At 37.3% G+C, this 15,750-nt stretch overlaps 1 protein-coding gene across 10 annotated transcripts in view; it reads left to right on the forward strand.

Moving 5' to 3' along the window:
• Positions 1 to 15,750, forward strand: part of LOC106066201 (uncharacterized) — a 95,239-nt gene that overhangs the window by 32,465 nt on the left and 47,024 nt on the right. For 7 of the 10 annotated variants that reach the window (XM_056016570.1, XM_056016575.1, XM_056016574.1 and 4 more), the window contains one exon: positions 11,829 to 11,909. In XM_056016570.1, coding sequence (XP_055872545.1) covers positions 11,829 to 11,909 — 81 coding nt within the window. Of the gene's footprint in view, positions 1 to 3,439; positions 3,578 to 4,733; positions 5,035 to 7,003; positions 7,522 to 11,828; positions 11,910 to 15,750 lie in introns of those variants that run through there. The other 3 variants (XM_056016578.1, XM_056016577.1, XM_056016579.1) reach the window with 3 other exon arrangements.

Below are 15,750 nucleotides of genomic sequence, written 5' to 3' on the forward strand. Positions count from 1 at the left end.
ATAGCAAGAGTTGAGCGGTATCAGTTATGTCAGTGGACACGTCAGCGGCAATAGAAAAAATTTCGAATTCAGCTGCTTTGTCTTTTAATTGTGAATGGAGATTTTCATCCATATCTTCCACTCGCCTTGTAATTGTCATGCAAGAAATGTTGACAGCTTCTACTGCATTCTTTTCAGGACACATTTCTTCCAACCTTGCTAACAAGCACTTTTTTACACCTTCGTCATCGGAAAAGTCTTCATTGCTCTACTTAAAATGTGAGCAACTCTGTAGCTGGCCCTTATCGCCAACTCATTTTCTTGTCTGTTTTTGTTAAATATTCTCGTCAATCCCCCAATCTCTAGACGTAACTTGACAATGTTGTCTTCGCAGCTCAAACCAAGAATGTCACCATATGTGTTTATGTGTTTGTTTCGTAATGCCTTTTAATGGTATGTTCTTTAAAAACAGCCACACTTTCTTTACAAATCAAACATGTTGGCACACTATCCTACTCCACCAAAAAAAGTAAAGATCTGTCCAACTTTTCCTGAAAGTTTCTACATTCAGAGTCCACTTTTCGTTTCTCTCCCATTTCATTAAATCACAAACATTAAACACTGACGGTACCAATCGCTTTGACATCAAAATGAAGCATCAATGATGCTCTGTGTTGTTGCACACACAAGGTGTCAAGGACACGGCTAGCTCAAGACAGTAGCGGAATTTTCCAAAAATTAAAAATAGCTGTCAAGTCTTATTGTTATTGAAAAAAAATAACACTTGTGTTCTTACAATTAAAAAAAAATATTTACTATGAATATTAGAATACCAAACATAAAGATGGAAATCTTCAAAGAATGAGAATATTTTTTCAATATTCTAATTTAAAATTACTTTTTTTTTACATTTTGTTCCAATGTTTTGGCGGGCCGGATAGAATCGCGTCGCGGGCCGGATCTGGCCCGCGGGCCGTAGTTTGGGCATCGCTGTTATAGTGTAATGTGAAAAACACGCTCGACTTATTTTTGTACAAAGCCTACTTGTAGGCCCATCTGATATTTATTCCGTGACTTTGGCTCTACGAGTGTTCGATTGATTCGTGGCAAGTGGAGATTTAATTGGATTGAGCGAATGAATTCCGGCACCGAAATCCGACGGCAATCTAGTCTCTTGTGCTGGCCCCGCACTAAATAATCGCCTTGTGTTGATAGAGTCTCGCGATGAACGTTTACGGCGTTTATTTGTAGGCGATACTTGTCATGGCGTTGAGTGTGTGCGTTCAATCTACTCTTCACGATCTGGATTTGGGGAAGGGGAGGGAAGGGGGAGAACAATGGCGCAGGTCTGGTATCCAAGGACAACAAAACAACAGGCTTCGTTCCACGTTCTTACTTTGGGGCTATCAAAAAAATAATTTAAAAAATCCTTTTAGTACTTGATGACTCTGACGTCTGTTTGCCTGATTTAGCAGATTTAACTGCTTTAAATGCTTAAGTCATGTTTAAAAGTTCCCCTTGTAGTCTATAGGGCCTACGGTTTACGAGGGTGTCATTTGGCCAGCACAACGACCATCCGCCTTTACTTTCCCAAACTAATGTCAGGTACCCATCAGAGCTGGGCGGACGCCCAAAGATACCGAAATTGAAAAGGCTCAGTCTTCACCAGAATTCGAGCCCGGGAAGTCAAGCGCTTTGCCGCTCTGCCATGTTTAGTGTACTTCACTTGTTAAAAAAAAAGAAAAAAATATATTCTTCTACGTTCTCATTACAATGCTGGAGTGTTGATATGACTGTGTTCGGCTCTAAGGCGACAAAAATAGACGATCATCTTGGCGGGATAGCTAATAATAATAAACTTTTCACATGTCAATTATGAGTAAGTCTGGTGTCAATGTACATTTTGGTTTTCTACAGTTTTCTAAAGTTTGGTGTAATGCACAAATTGTAAGACAAATGTCCTTACGGATAATAAAGATTAGCATTATTATCGTTATTATTATTAATAGTTGTGGTCTTGTTATTTGGATGAATTACAATTACTTAAATATAGCCAATAAAACCCTGTCTTGGCTTGTCCTCGGGTTTCATTTGGTTAGGGCTAGATATTAAATTACTTACAGCTTCAAACTAATGAAGTCATTCAATTTTATATTTCGAAAAAAAAAATAACTTCCCCATTATATAAATTATTAAGCAAAAATAGCCTGAAGCAATTGACATATCCAACGTAGACAAAGCCATTACCCAGTGGCAGGGATTGGGGTGCGGGCCGCATCTGGTGACACCAAGGTGGAAGAAAATTGCACTTTGGCAAAAGCAGATAAATTTAAAAGAAAACATGTGTATTTATCCATCAGCACCCCAATATGCACATGCACGATTAAATATAGATCTACATTTTATTTATTTTTTTGGTATGCATAATTTGGTTACATTTCGTCGATTGTAAAAAGAAAAAAAAAACAACAATTGTTCGGCCGACAAAAGAAAATCTATTTTTAGACTAAGTAACATCGTTCCATCTTCCAAGTAGAGTGTTTTCTTCGCGAGAGACTTTAGCGACAAGTTTCTATTAAGGAAAACAAGTCACTGCATCTTCGCATATGTGAATCTAGACCAGGGGTTCTCAACCTGTGGGTCGCGACCCCTTTGGGGGGTCGATTGACGATTTGCCAGGGGGTCGCCTAAGACCATCGAAAAAATGGATTGTTATTGTCTATTCTTCTGTTGCTGTATGTATGTAAGGGTGGGGGGTCGCGGCAGAGTGGGGGATTGTAAAAAGGGGTCGCCGAGCCTAAAAGGTTGAGAACCGCTGATCTAGACTCTGCTACCTTCATTTCATACGAGTAACGTACCATCGTTCTGTTGACGCCTTTTTGCGTGAACGATATGTTCAAAACGTGTTGCTGAATAACTTATCACGATCAAGAGTAACGACATAATTTTTTTTTTAAATTTGGGTCTTGGACAAGCTACAGTTTTATAATAGAATTATTTTTTTTACAGTTGTGTAACAATCTATTGATATAGGTAATTATATCACTGTATTGTGGTTCAGCAAAAAGAAAAGATTAACGAAAGGTTTTATTGGGACATATTGTATTTTGGGGAGGGCGGGATGGGGGTTTCACCATGAGCTAACCGCTTCGGGTGACACCGACCCTAGTCACGCCACTGCCCTCTGACATTGTTTTATTCTCTGACATTGTTTTACTCTCTCGCGCCTGATACATGATTTCATTTTCTACTAATCTACCTCGACGCACTAAGTTACAGTTCTATTGCCCCCTTTCTTGACCAAAAAAAAAAGTCAATTAAATAATCTCAAGTAAGTAGATCTAGATCTCTAACCTGTTCAGTCTTTTGAAGTCAACTGCTGTGTCTATTTAAACAGGAGTCGTGCCACCGCTGTGCCCTTTTCTTCTGGGTAGCATGCAGGCTTATAAGAACGGTATAATTACGTGGCAATAGCATAAAACACTTTAGTTCCGTAAGCTGGCACGGCTGGATTATAGTTCTTAATGTTGGAGCTGTTCATACTTTGAGAATTAGATTTTACTAGATCTTTAATTTGTTTTTGGCTTAGGGTGATTCGGTTAGCGATATTTTTGTCTTTTGTTGTGTTGTATTTGCTAATAAATGTAAATAGATTTAGTTACTTTAGTTAAACCATCGTGGTTCGATGATGACCACCTTGTCATCCAGGGGTCTAAGGGCTTTACACTGCAGTTTAGTGCCTCCTCGTGTGGCTGGTGAGACCTATGTGAGCCTGGAAAGTTTGGCTGCACACTGGGCAGGTTATTCCAGATGGAGCTAGTGTTTTGAATATAACGGAGAATACGTTTTGTTTCAAAAGGGGTGGCTTCCTGGTCGTGCGGTATGTGCTTCAGATTGTTGTTACCATGATCCGGGGTTCGAAAACTGAGCTTTTAGCCCTGGCGTCGAATTTTGATGATTTAGGCGTAAATAGGCTGTCGTTTTTATCGTTAGCGGTAGTAATCTCAACACCCACCTGCGACGTCGCAACATGTGGACAGTTTAGACCAATAGCTCGTTGCCACGTCACAGGTCTCGAAAGTGAACTGTATGGCTGTATGTGCGCTGGAATGCCTTTTGTTGTTATTGTCCAGGGTTCCAACCCATTGCCATCCCTCTTCCCTCCCCCTCCCGCCGTCCTGCGAGTTTTAGACTAGGATGTAACAGACATTCAACTCTGAATGAATCTCCGAAATATGTAAAGCAAAACACATTACTTGTTTGACACATCAAATGTTCGGCACATCATGTGTTTAACACATCACCTTTTTGAGACATCACATATATGAGGCGGTTTGACACATCGCCTGTTTGAGGCTGTTTCTCACACCATCTGTATGAGGCTTTTCACAATCACTTGTTTGAGGCTTTTTAACTCTTCGCACATTTGAGGCTGTTTAACACATCACCTGTTTGATTGCTGTTTGAAGAATTACCTGTTTGGGGCTGTTTGACACATTACCTGTTTAACACATTACCTGTTTAACCGCTGTTCTATTTACTTGAGATACCTGACATTTATAGACTACCCGTGTATGTGTGTATGTGTGTGCGTGTTTATTTTCACCATGTTTCCCTATTGACAGACTCCGTGGCCAACACCATAACGGCCACATCATGACATGTCTCTTGATTGTCGGTCCGTCTATCGATCTGTCAGTAACTCCGCGATCACTTCTGGTTGACCCCTATGCTTCTGGCTGTTGTACTTGGTGTCGATGTGTCTGATCTGTCTCGATCTAATCACCACGTGTCCCCGTGCGCCACTGTTTATCAACAATTAGACCCTCGAGACAGACGTAGTCATATCTGTACCATTCATTGTGGCATGATAAGTCATTCTTACTGTCACAGTTACAATGGAATTATTGATTTCTTTCATCTGTGTGTATTGATGGTCTGACTATTTCTTTTAAGTTTGTGTGTGCACTATATCTAAATAAACTACTGACGTTTCTGTGTGATAATACTGAGAACTTCGTTCGAAATTAAAATGCACACATATTGATATTAAAAGTAAGTGTATCGAGACTATATTTTATATTAAAATGTATTTTAAATCTAGACACTAAAATGACTATCGCCAGTAACTTTAACTGGGGAAAAAAAGACCTTAACAAATAATAAGACCTTCTCGCATGGCCGGATTTAAGATAGTGCAATACGTTGCGAGGTCCCTTGAAGCCTCCACGTTTCAAAAGTACAATTTACGTTTAAAAATATGCATGTTAATTATAAGAAAATAAGAGAAGGGATATTCAATGTAAAGGCTCGCTGTTTCTTTCTTCACGTATCTGACATGTTCTTAGATGTATTTGGGGCGTGGTGGTCTAGTGGTAAGGCGCTTGGCTTCCGAACTGTGGGGTCCTGGGTTCAAATCTCGGTGTTTTTTTTTTAATTTAATTTCTGGATTTTTAGACTCCTCTGAGTCCACCCAACTCTAATAATAATAATAATAATAATCTTTATTGTCCGTATGGAAATTTGTCTTATGAGTATCTGACTTAAGTTGCGGAACGTTTAGCGTTTGGTAGTTGTGTTGGCCACAAGACATCCCCATTAACCGTGGGGCCACAGAAACAGATGACTTCTACATAATCTGTCCTTTAGATCCCAAGGTCTGAAAGGGGAAACTACTTTTTAATTCTTTTAGTATTTTTATTATACAACTGTTATGAACCTTTTTTTTTTTTCTAAACTTCAAGAGGGTAGGGGCCTCCACCAAAAAGCCTGCACACCCTGTGTCCGTTTTCTTTCCCGGCACTGCCTTTTCAACCACGCCAGGAAAGAAAATTGGGATGTTTCTTTGGGTTGGGCATATTTTATTAATTATTTATATATTTTTTTTATTACATAATAAAAACATTTTTTTTAAATATTTATTATTATTACTTTTTTTTTTTTTTTTAACTACTAGAAATAGTTGTTGGTAGACCGGGGCGTTGTTTAGATTAGAACTAAAAACTTTGAAGACTGTTGTCGGCCCAATGGGACTTATGGCGTGTGACGTACTAAATGCTACTGCCACTCTTTTCACATTTTTTTGCTGTTTTTTTTTCCTAACAGAATACATTTACTTTGATTTAACTTATCTTGCAAGTAAAATATATATATATAATCTTTTTTAAATTACAAAGCTTATATTAATTGAAGAAAGTCCACCGTTCAGTTGTGGCCACATCTCTCAATGTTGCAAGTTTCTATATTAAAAAAAAATTAATTACCGCTAATTGATTAACTAGACTGTTAATTATTTTTAAATATTGATTCGTGTGTTGTCATGGACTATGAATACTTATGCTATTTCGACTTAATCCGAGACTGGGAAGTGGGAGTACCAAATTGCAAAAGAATCCACCCAGACTGTCAGACAGGTGGGGTTGAGTTATTATAAGCTTTGTAATAAATAAAAAAAATGTTGAATAAAAAAGATTATAACGCCATGCGCGTTGAGTGTCTCTCTCCTTATATGAAGTATGCGGTCCTGTTGTAGAGCGAACTGTCGCCTTACCAAAAGGTATGTGGATTGAATCCATATCTGGTGTCGAATTAACGCTTCAAGCTTATGTCCTAAACTTCCGAAACTTTAACATTCGAACACATTTCTCATCATTTAAGGGAATTTTCATTATGGTTCTCCTTTTGGTATATCCAGTGTACAGACAATTGGAGGAGTTGATCAGCTATGTAATTTAGAATACATACGCTACATTCTGTAGGCCTACACTATTATCTCTGTTAAATCAAATTCCTAAGCTTTTGATTTTAGTACAAATTAATTTTTTTTTTATTTAGAAGGCAACAGTGCTCTTTTAATGAAGCGTCCTTGACATTGTTAGGAATTCAAACATTATGATCACAATCCCCACACGCTATAATTTAGGGGTTGAATTCTTCTTGTGTATCGGTGATACGTTACTTAACGAAATCGTACAACAAAAGTACGGTTTATAAGCTTTGCATATTTGTTTACTTAATCCATAAGGTGCTGAGCTGTTTTACAATGAGTGCATAAAAAATGGAATTACTAGTTTGATGTTTAGAGGCTATACTACCACTTGTGATTAGTATACTTATCTTTCCTGTATCGATTATTAATGAAAAGTTGAAATTGTAAATTAATTTTTTTGGTGGAAACTATTCAGAGGAGGAGATTAAATTGTTGTGTTGTGGTGTTGCTTTCTTAAAATCTGGATAATCTGTGAGTTCTTCCCCTTTCATTCATAACTATTCTTGAGAACATTTGCATAGGATTACAAAACATGTACTTCCATATGTGTAACGGATTAGCAGTGTGTTCGAACCAGCCGGGCGTAGTCTTCGTTACAATGTAGACCGTTTTGGATGGTTGCTGAGTGATGCGATGACATCATGACCACTCAGATTGTCCAGTATGTTGACCTGCGCCTCACTATCGACAACTGCCCACCTGCATACGATGTCCGGCCTGGGCACATAGCCCCGACACATTCCCTCCACAGGCGTAGGAGGTCCCGACTGCAGGTCTGGTTTTATTTATTTATTTTTTTTTTTGGTTAAAACTTTTTTGTTTTGTAAATTTCTTGGCTATAGAATTTGAACTTTCGGGATTTACACCCTTTTAATGAAAAAAAATTAGGTCTCGGAATTTAGACTTTTTCACTGTGCAAACACAGCAAACAGGATTGTCTGCAACTCTCATTAGTAAAGTTGTACATTTACCAATTACAACAAAAAAAATGCAAACAAGGGAAGACTTGTGAAGTTTCTATTATAGAGTCTATCTAAATATCAATCTAGTCACATGACGTTTCTAAACTTTCCTGATTTTGTAATGCTTCTAGATCTAGATGTTGGTAAACATGTATTGGATACACTTATAACCCCTCCCCCCACCCTCCCGAACTCTTTCTTGTTGAACTCGGCCATGTTAAAATAGGAAATCAGCTTAGATGAAAAGGTGTTTTTTTTTTCATTATGATTGTTCGTAGGTTTTCGGTCTGCGGTCGGCTGTTTTCGTAGTTCCAGTGGCGTAGCTATGACCTGAATGTATTGCGCGAGAATACAAGCCGTCGTTAGGTTTAGCGAAATCCCCCCCCCCCATCTAGATACTAATATTGCCTGAAATATCTCCGATATATCTCAACTCAAACCTTTAATCGAAATCGTCCATAAGCGCATTAATGGATTTGGCAGGCTATAAACTAGGGCACTGTATTTAGTTTGCTACTTGTGGTCTGTTTCTTGTACATTGACATGTCATTGGTAGCCTAACAATGGGTCTATCAAGTCGAGCGTGACGGTCTATAGTTTTGGCTACGCATTAAACCAGCACACGTACCAAAAAAAAAAAATCTAGTTACGTTCAGAACGGCGAGGACACACAGTATAGCACGCACAGAGTGTTTCTCATTGAAAGACAGTTTTCAAAATCGATTTTACGAAATGGTTTGCAGAAAATATGAACAATAATCTTGCGTGAAAACTGAACATGAACTCTCAAGGTGAAGTGGAGGACTTGTAGAGTTATGGACCATATTAATAATCAATTAACAATTTGATGACGTACTTTTTAAAAATTTGAACACATGTCCTAGCCTTTTTTTTCTATACAGATCTTTGACTAAATACATAGGTCAGTGGTTCATTGGTTTTACACACTGGTCTTTGGCTTTCAATATAGGTCTTTGGCATTCAATATAGGTCTTTGGCATTCAATATAGGTCTTTGGCTTTACATATAGGTCATTGGCTTTCAATATAGGTCTTTGGCTTTACATATAGGTCTTGGCTTAACATATAGTTCTTGGCTTTACGTATAGTTCTTTGGCTTTACATATAGGTCTTTGGCTTTCAATATGAAACCGTGGGAAGCGTGAACTTGGCTCGGCTTGGCTACCTACGAAAGGGGCTCAAGGTTCGACACCCGACTAGGGCAGAGTTGTGTTTACTGAGCGCCTAAAGGCAGCATTGAAAAACCTCTCCTAGATACCCCCTCCCTCCCACTGGTCCACAACTGAGATTGGACCAAAGCGCTCTGAGCATGCTATAAGCATGAAAGTAGCGCTTTATAAAAGCCATAATTTAATATAGGTCTTTGGCTTTACATTTAGGTCTTTGGCTTATACGTATGTATCTTGATTTCACATATCTTTGGTTACCTTCAGTCACGATGGGACTATGGTTCATCTCACAGGAGAGAAATGAAAATCTGGAACGATGTCGCCCACACAGCAGTTCCCCCCTGATGTGCCCCAAGCAGGGCCGGCCTTAGGCAATAGTAAACTAGGCAGCTGCCTGAGGCCTCCGATTGGTGGAAACCCCGCACAGGACTCAAGGATAAATTTTTAGAGGAAAACTTGCGAAACGTGGATCAAATCAATAACAAATCAGAACCCTATGGCTCTGTTGCTACTAGTCTAACTCTAAGTCTCTGTTATGATGCAAGGTTTATTCGCGAATGTTAAGTCTTTAGATCTACTTGTTACACTACATATGTTAGGAGACCATTGTTTCTTGCTTTTGGTGAAATGTCGAAACGTTACTTCTTCTAGTCTGGTTGTCATAAGTCGTCCATGAAGCACATTCTTGCTAATGGCGTTTTATGAAAACGTCTCTTTTAATTTGTATCTAGATACAGCACGGTTTATATTTCATTGCGTATTTTTCGGTCTTAATTTTTGGATTTTCTATTTCCACCCTATTCACTTCGCCTAAAGCCTCCCTTCGCCTAGCCTCGGCCTAGAGCCTCTAATTGCCTATGTCCTAGTGTCCTACAACCATTGCAAAGTACTATTCCTGGTACAACTAAAGCAGTGTAATTGTGTTATATTCTTGATGAGAACTTACAATAAACTTGAACTAATGTCTTAGTAAACAAAACTTAATACAGTACCTCCAGTGGATGTCCACAGATTTTTATTGTCAATGTAGATGTATGTACAAACACTAGTTACAAATAAACTTGAACAATTTTACATAAAATATAAACTCAGCTCTTAAACTGAACGTGTCGCTAACACTTATTTTTCTCTCGTTCTCTCCCCTTCTGCAGCACTCATACCCATATTTATTAACTTGAGCAACGACAGACCATCTCGTGGTTTGGTCAGAATCTATTCAGCCTACACAACCAAACCATCCGCCCACCTTTACTCGTGGTGACATTACAAACACACACACACTCCATAACACACATTTCTCTCAACACTTTTGGCTTTAGGGCCTTTTCAACACATGGACCAAAGGTTTTGAACTCGTTCCCCATAGAAAGACCTTAGAACTTTCAAGATAAACACCAACACCTGCTTGTTCAAAACTTATTTTGATTAGTTTGTCTTTTTTATTTTATGTTTATTTAATGTTTTATTCTTAAAGCGCTTTGAGTCAACACTATTTTTTGAACAGCGCTATGTAAATAGAAATATTATTATCAAAATTCGAACGGAAGAGCAATTCAAATCATTAATCCAGCTCCAGCTTCATTACCCTTTTTTAAAATCTTTATTCTACTCTTATAATTGTTCAATTATCAACTAAATACTTGAAGTCGTTCTAGCCATTAATGATTTGACAATTCCTCTTATTAGCTTGCAAACTCTTCATTCATGGTGATGATGGCGGGCACTGGAGGGAAACGGAGTTTGAGAACGGCTCTAATGATTTTTCCAGTTTGACAGTTTATGTATATCCTTTGGGAAAACAATTACTAGCTAATTGACCCCACAGTAAAAACCCTGGTTTGACCGCCATAATTTTTCAAATTAACAAAAGTAAATGTGACTATTTTGAACACGCTTTCAGCGGGTATTCCTGTAATTGTAATTAGTAAAGAGTTGGTATAGTTCCATATATAGTTCCATGTATAGTTCCATGTATAGTTTATAGTTCCATGTATAGTTCCATGTATAGTTCCATGTATAGTTTATAGTTCCATGTATAGTTCCATGTATAGTTCCATGTTTAGTTCCATGTATAGTTCCATGTATAGTTCCATGTTTAGTTCCATGTATAGTTTATAGTTTCATGTATAGTTCCATGTATAGTTCCATGTATAGTTTATAGTTCCATGTATAGTTCCATATATAGTTCCATGTATAGTTTATAGTTTCATGTATAGTTTCATGTATAGTTCCATGTATAGTTCCATGTATAGTTTCATGTATAGTTCCATGTATAGTTTCATGTATAGTTCCATGTATAGTTTCATGTATAGTTCCATGTATAGTTCCATGTATAAGTTCATGTATAGTTCCATGTATAGTTCCATGTATAGTTTATAGTTCCATGTATAGTTCCATATATAGTTCCATGTATAGTTCCATGTATAGTTTATAGTTCCATGTATAGTTCCATGTATAGTTCCATGTATAGTTCCATGTATAGTTTATAGTTCCATGTATAGTTCCGTGTATAGTTTATAGTTCCATGTATAGTTCCATGCGTTGAAGAAACAAATAGACGTTTGTGGACATATTGCGCACCTCCATGCGTAGAAATCAGTAGCTGGACTTTTAATAGAACTTGATTGTACAAACTCATTAGATAGACGTATTGTTATAATGAAGTAGTACAAGAAATACTGAGAATGAGAAATTTATACGATCATAGAAGTGGAATTAATTTTTTTTTAAAGTTTTTTTTTTAAGTTACTTGATTTTGAGATATTTAAAAAAGGGTGGGGGTATGGGGAAAGGCGCGTGGAACAAATGGCTACTTGTATTTGTTGGTCTTGTTAGTCTAGAATGAAGACAAAGTGTGCTTTAAATTTTAAATATTCGCTAAATCATCTCGAACTTCCGCAATATCGTTTCCGTGTTAATTTTTTTTCAGACTGCAAGCTCTACCCTGTCCGCATCCGATGTCTCAAAATCTGCTAGTGGCCAGCGCTCACCAGACCCTAGTGCTAAGCAAGTAAGTCTTGCATTTTTGTTAATAAATGTTTTTGTTGGGATCATAGACATAAATAAATATAGACTGGAAGTAGGAAGTTATTTTTATTTGGGGGAAGTCAAATATGTTTTATGTACTATATCTATGTGAAAAAAAAATGGCGGCGATTGAGCTATAAATTCTAGGACTAACATTTCAGCCAATATATACCTTTGATCTTTAGTTTTGAAAAGTACAAAACTGCCATATTCCCAATATTTTGTCTTTGTTTCATAATCATAGACAAAGGCAAATATATATAGGTTTGTGATGTGGATCTACAAACTTATCTTTTCCCAAATATTTCCGATAATAATTTGTTCTTTATCGTCCAGTCTATATATAGATGTCTATGGTTGGGATATTTTTTTGATCAAAGAAAGAGAACTGCATATAACTGTTCGCTGAAAGAATTATGGAGTTACTTCCCTTGTATCACCATCACCTGTCACTGGTGTTTATATGTAGGAAAATAGTAACATTTTAATAAAGGAAGTTTGTGCTACTCACAAACTCGTGGGCGACCTCGTAGTACTCATGGATATATCTACATACACAGACTGCTAATTTGAATTTAGCTTTTAAAATTGGTATACGGATGTGCAACTGACCTATATGCATATGGAAAGAGGGAGAGAGAAACGGAAAAAAAAAACCAACCTGGACAAGGATTAATATTTAGGCCTAATTAATCGCCTGTTTAAGCTATACGGAAGGAAAACTTAAAAATGTATATTAAGAAATATATAAAAGCTGATATAGCCTATATAAATTATACCACTACTACTAAAACTAGATGTCTAGATCTAGTTCTAAAATCTAAAAACGAATAACCTTAACAAAAAAATATCCTTTGATTTTTGGAGTGTTTTGATTTCTGCCACGCAAAAATGAACATGAACGGCCACTATTATATCATTTGGCTATAAATTTTCGACTAAATTCTAGTAGAGAAGCGAATACTTCAAGCATGTTTTTATGTATTTTTTTTTTCTGCCATCAACCCGGAAATCCTAAACAAAATGGAATGGTGATAAGGAATTTATAGCGCTTTCTTTTTAATGTACGGAATCTCGGAAAATAGGAACTGTGTTGTATTTAGATTGTTATAATGCTTTGTTTAGTGTAATGCACAAACTGTAAGACACTTTTCCTTATGAATAATACAGATTATTATTATGTTAGAAAGGAACGAATATTCATTCTCTGAAAATCACAAGTTTTCTTATAAGTGAAAATCACAAGTTTTCTTATAAGTGAAAATCACAAGTTTTCTTATAAGTGAAAATCACAAGTTTTCTTATAAGTGAAAATCACAAGTTTTCTTATAAGTGAACTTGAATATTCTTTATCCGCCATTGTGTTATTTACTTTCGGAATAGCGTCTAAATGAGCGAATCAGAGTCGTCTCGATGGCCAAATCTTTTTTATTAATATTTCTATATCTATGGTATGTGCATACAATATGCAAACATGTTTTAAAACAAAATATACGTTTTTAAAGACCGTAAGTCTCAATTCAAATATAGAATTACATACACTACAGTTTACGAATGCTAAAAAAATACTGCTAATATTATTATTATAGTGGTTGAGGTTGGCCAGGCCTGAGAAAGCTATTATATATAGCACAGTGCCGGACAATGTCCGGCTGATTATAATATTTCGGACGGCTTAGACCAAACTTCGAGTCACGGTGTCAGGAAGGAAGCCGTTTGTCATCTTCTTTTCGACTATCTCAGGCTTGCTGAGCATTCTGGGCAGGGAATTCTTTCCAGGGCTTTTGCGAGAGAAGACTTGATACGTGCCCTGCCCAGCGTAGCTGTCGGACTAAAAGAAGTCCCTCTATACTGGCCGTATTGGTATTCGCAAGAACATCACTGTTTGTAGTGCGGTTTTGCCACAGTATGTCCATGATGATCTTAGGGCTGAGTAGATTTTATTGGGTGACTTATGGGACATGCCTTCTGTTATTTCCGAGGTTGATAGTCAAAAAGGCGGCAGCGTATGCTAATTCGTTGACCGTTGGAGTTCATGTTTAACGTGGGCAAGTAGTGCGCAATAATTGGCAAAGAGAAACTCTGCCCCTAGGACCATTGTCTTTGTTTTGGTATGGGACATAAGACGTCGAAGATTGAACACATTACCGTCTGAACGAAATCTGACCTAAATGACTTCGTGAAGTCGCTGCCACATTTGACCCAACAAACAGTGTTGCGGCAACAACACAGCCCTGCTTCACGTCATGTGCTATGGAGAAGTGATCAGACAGGATTTTGACCTGCCTTGGATGCCCACTTAGGTTCTTATCCATTCTCAAGCAGCCTGGTCGTGCGGTATGCGCGCTGGACGGTCGTTCGGACTTCTCGGTGGTCCTGTGTTCATGCCCTGCCCGCTACCATCCCCCGTCGTCATGCGGGACGTTTGGACTAGGAAGTAAATTATCTTCAACTCTGAAGGAACATCCGAAACATGCCAAACATTTTACATAACATATGGCACAAAAAGGCCAATCTAGACACAATGGTGACATAACTAATAATAATAATAATATGATATGTACTGACCAATGATATTTTCTATGCACCTATGTTTATGGTATTGTTTCAATCTAATTATTATAGTTACGCAAATTAAAAATATAAATAGTTTGTTTCTTTTACACATCCAGGATGTACTATGAAATGTATGGTCTTAAACGATGATCTACATTTTAAAAACATTTTTGGTTTGGAATAAATGAATCTTTGCTGGATCTATACTTGTGTCTCCTTTCACATTGTTTACACTCTTAATCCATAACCACTCTCCCCCTCTCTCCCCCTTCCTAATATATGTCACTCTTGGTACATGACCTCTCCCTGTCAAGCGTGAGACGTACCCGGCAATTCACTTTGGTCATTCCACGGCCTATTCTCTGGCCACCACTTCATTAGCCTGTTATACTAAGTGGGTCAAAGGTAGGGGGGCTGGAAAGTTGCCATCACTTGTATATACATATGAATACGGCGTAGATCTATTTCTCAAACATAGGCGTTGTAATGCTCATTCGTCAATAGTCTCTCCTTGGCGACTCTACTGACGTCTGGAGTGCTGTGTGCAATTATCGACATATCGCAGAATGCAATTATTCTTTTGTTTCCCCCGATATTTACGCGCTGAAGAGAGGCAAGTGACCTTAGGGCGTAATAAATAAAAGCTCGGGGATCAATGATGTGTTGCCCAAGGGCAACAGGGCTCCAGAAAATAATTCAGAGAGCGAGAAATACAAACAGAAAATAAGTTTTAAAAAAAATAGCATTAATTGAATTATATACGGAATTGTTCCATTACGCCGCATCAATGGTATGTTAATTTACAGCTTCAGTGGATTAAGGATTTTCGGATAGGGAGAGAACAAACTGTAATAATTAATGGCTCTAAATCAACATCAATAACTTTAAACTCAGGTGTACCTCAAGGAACAGTCTTAGGTCCACTACTATTTTAAATTCAAATAAATGATTTACCAAATTGCATTAGTTCAGGAACAAAAGTCAGATTATTTTCAGAGGATTGCATAATATATAGAACAATAAAAACAACTCAAGATACAGAAATTTTACAAAGAGAATTAGATGAATTACAGAAATGGGAATCAAATTGGAGCATGTCTTTCCACCTATAAAAATGTCAGTAACAAAAAAAAAAAACTAAAACAAATAAATTTCACTTATCTTATTCATGGTAAACCATTAACACACAGACTAAAAAAAGCAAAATTCCTAGGGGCTATAATAAATGAAAAACTGTCATGGAATCCCTATATTGATGAAACTATAAA

The sequence above is a fragment of the Biomphalaria glabrata genome, chromosome 18 (assembly GCF_947242115.1).
Source record: "Biomphalaria glabrata chromosome 18, xgBioGlab47.1, whole genome shotgun sequence".
NCBI lineage: Eukaryota > Metazoa > Mollusca > Gastropoda > Planorbidae > Biomphalaria > Biomphalaria glabrata.